Here is a 10810-nt window from a genome sequence, read left to right on the forward strand (position 1 = left end):
TATGCATTAAAGTTGGTCATATGTAGAGCTTTCGCGTCCGGACAAATAACAAGGTTACTGAGAGGAACAAAAAAATTCAGGAGTCTGGCTCCAAAGCACCACTGGTTCCCGACGAATGGATTTACTACGCAAGGACGTACATTTGTACGCACGGGGGGAAATACAAACCAAAAGGCAAAGGCAAGAGGAAGCGCCAGCATTCGAGAGCTATGCAGTGTGGCGCATAGGTGGGTTCGAGTTGGTGTAGTTGGTCACAGTTGGGTACGATTTGGGTTGGTTGGGTTGAGTTGGGCTAACAGAGTTTCCTGTGGTTGCAGATCAATGTCTGTGTGCAAATGGTTGATCCTTCTGGGCAGAAATTTGCTTTGAAACTAACGTCTGTGCGGCTAGAGCACAACCACCCGTTAACGAAGCACACTCACAGCCAGTATCCACAAACTAGAACTGCGTACGAACCTGAGGTTCTTTCTACGGTGGACGAACTCCGAAAGGCGGGGGCCAAAAAGAAGAGCATATTGGCCTACATCCACGACCACTCCGCGTGCGAGCCGACCAAAAAAGATGTACATAATCTCGTTGCCAAACTTAAGAAAGAAGCGCACACCGCTCCCACAAGCGCGAAGCGGCTGAAGCGATGGATGATCGAGTTTACCGAGGAGCCTGGAAGCGTTGGTCGTATCTTTGTTGATAAAGTGCAAGACAAGGTATGATATTGCCGCATTTTTGTCATGATATTTGGGGACGGTACTGACTTTTATCCACATTTAGAGAATCACCACATGCATTACACTGCAAACCAAGCATATGCGTGCTCTTTTCGACAAGTTTCCGGAGGTCCTGATGATTGATGCCACTCACGGCACGAATGCATCCAAGTATAAAGTTTTTTTGATCATGGCCCACGATGCTTTTGGCAAGGGTCAATTTGTACAGCATGCTGTGGTTCAAAATGAACGCCGTAATACTTTATTGACGGCCCTGGAGGAGTTCAAGCGCAACAATCCGGTGTGGGTTCGTATCAAATGCATACTGATCGATAAAGATTTCACGGAGATGTCTGTGCTCAAAGTGGTCTTCCCGGAAGCGATTGTGTTGCTGTGTCAGTTTCACGTTTTGAAGTATCTGCGCGAGGAAATTGCCTCAGCAGAATACGGGTTTAATTCTTGGCAGAAGCAGCAGCTGCAAGGGCTCGTGAATCTGTTGGTTTACGCAAAGACGGAGCGCAAATATGAACGGTTTCGAAAGTACTTGCGCCATATAATGACAATTGGACGTGGAAGTGTAGCTCGTACTGAGTTGGGTGCTGGATCTACTGAGTTGGGTGCTGGATCTACTGAGCTGGGTGCTGGATCGACTGAGTTGGGTGATCGAGGCACCGGTACGGCAGAAGATGCCCAGGATGTTGTACACCCTTTCGAGGCCTATTTCTCAAAGAATTGGGACTCCTGTCGTTATATGTGGTGCTCATTTGAACGTCAAAATGCCGTGACGATGGGTAATAGCACAAATAACCGTATTGAAGCCTCATGGAAGCAGGTGAAAGAGCTCGTGAATGGATACATGGGGGTTGACGAGTGCATAGTGGCCATAATGTGTTACCAAGCGCAATCAGAGAGGGAATTTATGGATGGTGAATTTGATGCTATTCCTGCCGCTGATCCTGTTCATGATAAATCTGCACCTATTGGAAATCGCGAGGAGTTTTCAAGGGATAATTGTTCAGCTGGAACGAACTCTAACACTCATGTGAATCCTGCGTCTCGCTCGAGTAGCGAGGTGGCCCAGCCGGACACGGAGTGGGTTCAATCGGGCACGGAGCTGACTCAGTTGGTTCAGTCGGGCACGGAGCTGACTCAGTTGGTTCAGTCGGGCACGGAGCTGACTCAGTTGGTTCAGTCGGGCACGGAGTTGACTCAGTCGGCTCCATCAGGTGCAGAGGTGATTGAGGTGGTTAACAGCGTCAACCTCGATGAAGGCGAAGCCGAATTCGAGCTTCAAAGTCCACCAAAAGCAAAAGGCCGCCCAAAACAGAAACCTAAGGCTGTAAAAGCTAAACGGAAACTACATATTGCGATGGTTCAAGAGGATCTCGAGATGCACGATAAGCAACTCAACCTAATTTCGGCATTCGAGTTTCTCTCTGACAATGTAACTTCTGACTCGGCCCAAGAGAACATACTCATGTTTAAGCTCTTCGTCTTCGCGACGAAACCGAAGCCGCCAATCGCGCGCGACTTGAGGAAGCTTCCAGCTACGAAGCCGTTGATGCAGCCTGATGAAATCGTTAGAATCTTTCCGATGGATCTAATAAGGAAGTGCGGGGCTAAAGTGTCAGCGTTTCAGCGAAAGAATCGTGGCATTCGCGAGCTGGACATTGCTCTAGAAATAGTAGGAGTTGGGGTATTCGTCAACTCAACGATCAAGCTCATGAAAAAGTGGCACGTTGCAGCAGCAGCATTCAGAAGGATCGCCCGCGCGCTGGCATGGATAGAGAAACTGGATCTGTCCAATTGCGGTAATGCCAGCTATTCAATCGAGGAAGACCCCGCCCTGCCGTCAAAGCTGAGACAGATTGAAGTTTTGACCCCACAGGTATGAACCAGTGTGTAATCGAGAGTATGATGGTAAACTAACTACGTCTGTGTAGATGGATGTGCTAGCATTGGCAGGTAAAGAGCTGATAACGGACGAGGTAATGTACAAAATACTGGCCAAACTGTTTGGTTGTAAGCCCAATATTGCCGTTTTCGACTCTTCGACACTGGGAATCGTTGTGGACGGAAGCGTGAACACCTCCAGCGAAATCATTCGAGAGGCGTTATCTGGGCTGACGACGGAGAAGGTGTTGATTCCAGTGAATTGCAACGGTAACCACTGGTGTGCTATTATGATGGACCTCGAGGGTGGAGTCATTTACGTGTACGATTCGAGTTCTTCTTCGTACGTCGTCAACGTACGTGCCGTAGCGCAGACGATGGTAGTGCTACTGCCTCCAGGTGCACAGAAAGCGTTTCGGGTGAGAGTCTTCAACGCAGGACTCGGGGTTCAGACTGACAGCTACAACTGCGGAATCTACGTCTTGCTTGCTTTTGAAATGTTTTGTGGCGCAGAACCACTAGGTCACGTGGACAAAAAGATGCTGCAGTGCCTGCGTTACCGCTATCTTTGTACGTGTCTGTAGAGGCAGCGCAGACGAATGACTATCGCTAACTCCCAATATATTTTGGCCTTCTCACATGTTTTCTTAAAGTTGATACGACTGATTTCTATCAAGCTTGAATTCCATGAGAACGCCGAAATGCAGTCGCGGCGCCGAGACCACGTGGACGCTGAGAGATCCAGCTCCAACACATCGCTCTATTCGGCTATACGTATACACGAGGAGCTGGCTCGATTTAGAAGGCTTCCACTTGGGCTGGATTGGGCTCAGGTTGGTCTCGGTTTGGTCGCGGTTTGGGGCGAGTTGGGGCAAATGCCCCGTCTCATAATATCCAGTTGGGCTCTCCAGCACGTGCCTTTCTTTAAAACCTAAACAGCTGCTATCACGTTTCTGCTCAAGGAAGCTCCGCTAAGGGAGTCTCCCGAGCTCTACGTGCTTTTCACGACCAAGGAACGGAATATCGTACATGTGAAGCACGTCCGTGGAAGCACAAGGTAATTGTGCCACTCTCGTCGCTAGGCGAGTCGCTGCTGGCACTTAAGTGACGTAGATCGATCATGACTTGTTTCGCAAACCTTTATACGGGAATACAGCATATAGCTTAATGAGTAAGACTTATATTTGTTTTAGTCTAAAATTTAAATTAGTTTAAAAGCACTAAAACCGACTTTAAACTATTTACTACTTTTAAAAAAAGTGTGTTACAGCGATAGCAAGTGCGAGTGGAGTTAGCCTGACGCTATATCCACCCTCACAGCTCTTAAAATAGAGGTAAAAAAATCTGCAAAGCACAAGACTACAACTACTTCTATTACTACTATGACTACTACTATATCTAATAGAACGACTTCTACTACTACTACAACGACTACTACTACTACAGCTTCTACTGTACTACTACTTCTACTACTCCTGCTACTACACTTCTACTTCTAGTACTATTGATACTATTGCTGATACTACATGTACTACTACTAGTATCTGTTTTGTCGCAAGAGCCGCGGCCACCTGAAGGCAATCAAATTGCCCCGCATGGCGTGAAGTAGAAGAATACCTTTTATAGCCCAAATAGCTAAATTTGCTTAAAAAATCTCCGTATTTCATACTTGGTCATCGGCGTTCGTTATACTGTGAACGAAGCCATTGCATCATGTTTTCATGCCCACTGTCTTTCGCAGAAGTGAAAGCCAGAGTGATCGCACTGTCGCTAAATTCCTCTGGATACGTTGTCTTGACCCACTTGGCAACGTCGACATGGCCGCAACTGGTGGCGGCAGTGAAAGCCCAGCCAATCCATTGCATCTCGTCTTGACGTCGGATTTCCAGAAGCAAAAACTGCACCACATTAAGGTGACCTTGAGCTGCAGCTCCATCAATCGCCGCCTTGCTGCAGCCCTCCTTTCTGTTAAAGTGTAGCCATTGTACGACCACCAAATGTCCGTTCGTAGCGGCACCGTCCATTGCCCACGTTGTGCAGCCCTCACGGCGGTTATGATGCAGCCATTGTAAGACGTCCAGACGCCCATTGGCAGCAGCAAAATCCATGGCGTAGTTGACACACAGATCGTCTCCGTTGTAGTGTAGCCATTTCACAACCTCCAAGTGGCCGTTGCTCGCTGCCCAGCTCATGGCGCGTCCTGCGTCGCATCCCCTCACGTTGTAATGTAGCCATTTAACAGTGTTGAGATGGCCGCTCTTGGCAGCTTCGTCCAGTGGACTAAAATTGTAGTCGATCCACAAGTTCGTGACACGCTGGTCCTCGCACTCCTTGATCCACTTCAACACATGCACGTGACCCGATGCAGCTGCATGACGCACCATATTTTGACTCAATGGTGTCGGATCTCGCTGGTGCAGATAACTCAGCTCCCGCTCGCTGTCACCACGCTGGATGGAGGCTGTAAAGGCTCCACCTCGAGCCAACGTGTCCAAGAATTCGCTAATACGGCGACTGACATGAGGCAGAGCACCACCAGCAGCCGGGAAGCACTCGCGCGTCACCAGAACGGCAGCCGAGAACAGTGGCCACTCAGTAGGCGCCATGGATGCAAAGTGCACCTACGCAGACGATCTCTAACTGCGCCAAAAGATGACTCGAGCCATAGCGGATGATGACCGTTGGCCAGGGATAGGATTCTTAAGTCTTCTTATTGGAATCAGTGGATTCTAAGAGCAAATTGTAAAGCTTAAAATTTGAGATTACCTGCAGCTAAATATAAAAAGAATTATTTTCACTGTCGTTAAATTCTGTATGCTCCTGCTCTTGAAACCTCAAAACCATAAATATGGTCCAGAGGATGCGTAATCAAAACGGACATCATGCACTTTTTATTTAGGTCGACTCATCCCATTTAGCCAAATTTGTCCGAGGCTCAGCAGAAGCAATTGGTCGATTCACATACACTTACCTGTCGTTGTCGGTGGCTAAACCGAACGGCAATTACTGCTGTGTGGTGCATTTGAATAGCTCTGTTAAATACTTTAGTACCCAGCAAAAGGAAGCGCTGTAGAGAACACGGTACAGGTAAAATGCTCCCCAATGCGATTTGATACCTTAACACGATTGAGTTTCGGATGCATTGGTCCACATGTAGCAATTTCTCAACGCCGCGTCTTTGCTAAAATGCGACTTTGATGTTTTGAGGTTTCAGGAACAACCCAATATTTTTTTTGAGCATTGCTCTACAGCAACTCTATCGAAAATTCACATTTGAAAGACCTTAGCTTAACTATGACAGCCTCATTTTTCTTTTGCTAACTGTAGCATTTCTTCCCATGATGACTCGCATGGCCAACAGCGGTCGTGGCAGTCTCTCTCGCTCCTTCAGCAGCTGGAGACGCCTCCCCAGCTCTAGGTTCGACAATGCCGTACTGCGAGAGTTGCCTATCGATACAGAGCCCAAGAACTTCGTGCGAAGTGCCGTATCTGGCGCTTGTTTCTCTCGGGTAGATCCCACACCCATCGCCAGTCCAGAGTTGGTCGTCACCTCCCCTAATTCGCTTCTTCTAGTCGGCATTGAGCTAAACGAGAGCGATAGCAAGAGTCAAGACGAAGGAGTAAACGGTGAAGGCGACGATTTACAGCCAATTGAGACCTTGGTGCCGATTCTAGCTGGAAATACTCTGTTACCTGGCGCTGAGACTGCCGCCCAGTGCTACTGCGGCCACCAATTTGGCTTCTTCTCAGGCCAATTAGGAGATGGAGCCGCCCTCTATTTGGGTGAAGTGGTGGCTGTGGACGAGAGGTGGGAGCTGCAACTTAAGGGCTCCGGACTCACTCCCTACTCGAGAACAGCCGATGGCCGTAAAGTATTGAGATCAACGTTGAGAGAATTTCTCTGCAGTGAGAACATGCATGCACTGGGTGTACCTACCACTCGCGCAGGCAGCGTGGTCACGTCCAAAGAGACGCAAGTGCTGAGAGATATTTTCTACAATGGCGACGCCAAGATGGAGCCAACGGCTGTGGTGACGAGAATTGCCAAAAGTTTTCTGAGATTCGGCAGTTTTGAGATTTTTAAAGACGAGGACAAGCTGACAGGCCTCGCTGGACCGAGTGCCCACTTGGAGAACAAAGAAGAGATGATGAGAGAGATGCTGGACTTTACTATTCGACAGTACTACTCGGAGATCAGTGGAGCGAGAAAGTACGAGAAGTTTTTCCAAGAAGTTGTGCGTCGTACAGCCATGTTGGTGGCCAAGTGGCAGTCAATTGGCTTCTGTCATGGTGTGCTGAACACAGACAACATGAGCATCGTAGGAGACACGCTGGACTACGGTCCGTTCGGGTTTATGGAGCACTTTGACCCCAAACACATTTGCAACACGTCGGACGACAGAGGACGCTACAGATACGAAGCGCAGCCTGAAGTCTGCAAGTGGAATTGTGGTGTATTGGCGGATCAGTTGGGACTCGTAACAGAGCGTGCAGGTCTGGAACCAATTCTAGAGTCGTTTGATGCTGTCTACGAAGCCGAGTACATGCGGCTGATGCGTGAAAAGCTGGGGCTATCAGACGAAGAGAAGGAGGACAAGATGCTCGTGGATACGCTGTTCGATGTCCTTGCATTCACTGGCGCAGACTTCACGTGCACCTTCCGCTACCTGTCGGAGCTTGACGTCTTCGAGACGGGTGATTGTCGCGAACAAGTGCTGAACAAGCTTGTTGCTGTCTCCGAGACATTGGCTCAGCAGAAACGCAAACTGGAGCTGGACTCAGGAGGAGTCTCTGACGCTCAATTCGACATGGTTGTGATGCTGTTACAAGAGAATCCTGTTCGTGCTCGTCAGTATGGCATCACGCCTGCTCTGGTTGCTCAGATAAAAGCTAATCGTGAAGCTAAGAAGCTGCTTGATGCGACTACGGACGAAGAGCGCATGGATAGTATCCGTACTGTGTGGGTGGACTGGATTGACGTCTACATTTCCCGTGTCAAGGAGCAAGGGGATGCAGCAAGTGACGCAGATCGCCGTCGTCGTATGCTCGATGTAAACCCGCTGTTTGTGCTGCGCAACCATGTGGCTCAGAAGGCCATCGACTTTGCACATGAAGGTGACTATGACGCGGTTCAGCACATTTTTGAGCTTGTCACAAACCCGTTCGATGAACCGACAGACGACCGCGATCTCGAATATGCTCGTCCGCAAGATTCATCCACCGCCCCGCTTTGCGTGTCGTGTTCGTCGTAGTGCACGTTCACCTTGAATAGCCTTTTCAATATTGCCGCTGCTGTGTGCGAAAACGTACAGAATGTGTTTTGAGCGCTGAATAATTTTGTGCAATCTACGTTTTATTGCCCCTTCGGTGACTTCGACATTTGTGTGTTTACAAGTGTTGAGGTGACTTTTAGCATGTAAATAATATTTACATATTATGTAAAAGCTTAAGCACAAGTGATGTAGGATTAGAGCCCCCAATGGGTAAGACCGGTATTATTGAATGAAACGATTTGATTGATCCATTTTCAGTAAGGCACTATTCTACCAATTACTGAAAAAAGGCATTGCCAGAGCCCAGAAATATGTAGACTGCAAAAAAGAAAAAAAACAGCGAGCCGCAAAAATTCCAATTGTCCGACCGAATTCCAACTGATATGCCCGTTTTGTAACACGTCCAGACTTTAAAAAAATGTGTTTATTTCATACTAGTTTGACTTAGATTAGCTAGCTTTACAAATATCCATTCGCTCTTTCGTCCACCAGTGAAAGAAATAGCGGCTTGCAGCTCGAGCGCTTGTTCATGTGTCGCTGTCGTCAGGTAAGCTGGTGTGATTGCTGAAGTAGAGCCAGAACAGCAGTCTCTGTCCCGTGTGATGTGCGTCGAGCAGCTGCGCTGGACTGCGAGGGTCTGGGCGTGGGTACAAGCGGTTGTGTTGTTCAGGGAGCTCGGAGAGAGGGTAGAGTTAAGCAAGGTAGTTAACGAACCCAATATCTCTCCATGTGCTGCATTTTTAACATCACTAGCGTATATACAATAGCTCGCGCGGCCTGAGGATTGCAGTTCAACAGGTCTTGAGCCCAATGACCATTGCCTACACTGGGAGCGGCGCCGACACACGCACCGGTACCCATCCACGAAAAGGGCTTGTCTGGCTGGCGATGTAGAAGAGAAGAGCACCGCCGATGCCCACGAAAGGGGCGTCGGCAACCCGCCTGACGACTACGCGGCTGTCGGCAACAATTGGCGTCAAAGAACTTGTCCAAGATGTTGACGCTGATTGAGGGATTAACTCGATACCTTGAATGGTTCGAGGAGTCGCAGCCAAAGATGGGGAGGAAGCTTGATGGCGAAGACAAGCGTGCGCGCGAGGTCAACATTCTCATGTCACCATGTAACGGGCCAGATATTTACTCCGTTACTTGCTTACACTATAGTGTTGAGGAAGCTTGCAATAGGACGACTGAGTCTTAGGTTTAAGGAAAAATCAACCCTGACTGTATCTTAGGACCAAGGCCACAGCCCTGGGTACTCAAATACACGTCATAGTTTAATTAGCTAATAATGGGTCTGGCTCCCCATATATCAGCTAATGGCATGACAGCATTTCAGCACACGCTAGAAGAGATCTACCTACTTATGTAAAGAAATATACCTACTTATGTAATGGAGGGCCCATTACACACCATCTATGAATTCGAGTCTATTTGCCTTTGTTCTCGGCCGAGGAGCACGCGTGCATTTGAACGCCTTGGCCGGATCACCGATCATGCCACACACGACCACTCTGAGGAGGCCTGTCGCGCCTCCCCAATACTTCGGTCAGCAACTGCCTAAATATGAGCTGCCGCAGTCTAAGCTTCAGCGTCTGTACGCTGCCGCACAAGGGCAAGAACCCGCGGGTCCACCTATTCTTTCCCGAGGGGAACAACCGCAGCCGGGACTGGGCGTTTCCCACCGGAGAATAACAGCACAGCAGCTGTGAGGTACCCAGACGCCAGACATAAGCAACTTGACATCAGACCGTTTGTAACGGGGTAAGAGATACCGTTACTAGCTTACACTGTAATGCGGAGGAAGCTCGCAATAATAAAACCAAGTCAAAGGTTTGTGTCAAATTCAACTCTGATTTATTTAGGACCAGGGCGGCTACCCCTGGCCTCGTGTGAACCACTCAAACACATGTCTATATCTGATTGGTCAATAAGTGAGTCTGGCTCCTCACTATCAACCAATCAGATGATGACACCTTGGCACACGCTACCCGTGTGCCACTTTACCTACTTATGTAATAACTAAAGAAATATCTACCTACTTATGTAATTGGAGTTGGGCCCATTACATCACCCTCCTCTCTAAGTTGCGCTTACGCAACATAAGCGCACGGAACACATTTGAAGAAAACTCGAAAACCCAACGGAGCGAAGATGGCCGAGGACAACACGACGCAGTCAGCGGACGTTAGCACCAGCGCGACGCTGGTGACAGCAGCAAGCATCGACACACTAACGGCGGCGGTAACCCAGACAGCCGAGACACCGGCGGAGCCGACAGTCACGAGGATCAGCGCCGGAAGCACGCGGTCGCGCGTGATGGACGACGCCCTGGTTCCCTGGGACATGTACGACTTGTCAGGAGCGGAGAATCCGGATACGCTCGACACTATGAAGAACCACTTTCGTCGCTTCCGCGCGACGCGGAAGAAATACATTGAAGGCGCTGATCGCGAGGGACTTCGTCGCTCCTGGTGTGCCTTCATCCGGCGATGGAACCGGATGTCGCGTGCTGAAGAAAGCTTTGTCGACTGGTTGACGTATCGCGAGGAGATCCTCGCGGAATATTCGATTGGAGAGCTACGCGTGAAGGTCTGCAACAACGCGTGGGATATGGATCGACTCTGCTTCGTGCACGTGAGAAGAGGGGATGTGAGTCCTGTGGTACTTCAACCCGTCCGACTCAACGCGAATGGAGGGAATATCTCGCTTGAGCGGCCACTTCAGCGGAGAGGAGTCGGGATGGATCGGGAAGTACGAGCACACCCTGTCCAGTATGGATCAGGCGGCTAATCGCGGGGGGCTTCACAGCCGAACGTTGGCACGCCGTCGGGAAGCGGCGGCGGCCGTTGTTCGGCCTTCTTCAGGGCGGATCGGATCTATCGGGCCCGTACTCGCATCCTCGGTCCGGGTACTCCGCTGGGGTGGACTCGCGGGAAT

The 10810-nt window shown here is 49.5% G+C and overlaps 2 protein-coding genes across 2 annotated transcripts; one reads left to right on the top strand and one right to left on the bottom strand.

Moving 5' to 3' along the window:
* Positions 1-4215: 4215 nt before the first annotated feature.
* PITG_02893 (uncharacterized protein) lies at positions 4216-5227 on the bottom strand (the record flags this gene model as incomplete). The annotated part of the gene is made up of 1 exon (XM_002907710.1): positions 4216-5227. The coding sequence occupies one exon, from the start codon at positions 5201-5203 to the stop codon at positions 4271-4273; it is 933 nt and encodes a 310-aa protein (XP_002907756.1).
* Positions 5228-5935: 708 nt separating this feature from the next.
* Positions 5936-7849, top strand: PITG_02894 (selenoprotein O, putative; the record flags this gene model as incomplete). Its single annotated transcript, XM_002907711.1, has 1 exon — positions 5936-7849. One exon carries the CDS (start codon positions 5936-5938, stop codon positions 7847-7849), a length of 1914 nt encoding a protein of 637 aa, XP_002907757.1.
* Positions 7850-10810: the final 2961 nt, after the last annotated feature.

This window comes from Phytophthora infestans, genomic scaffold (genome assembly GCF_000142945.1).
Source record: "Phytophthora infestans T30-4 supercont1.3 genomic scaffold, whole genome shotgun sequence".
NCBI lineage: Eukaryota > Oomycota > Peronosporomycetes > Peronosporales > Peronosporaceae > Phytophthora > Phytophthora infestans.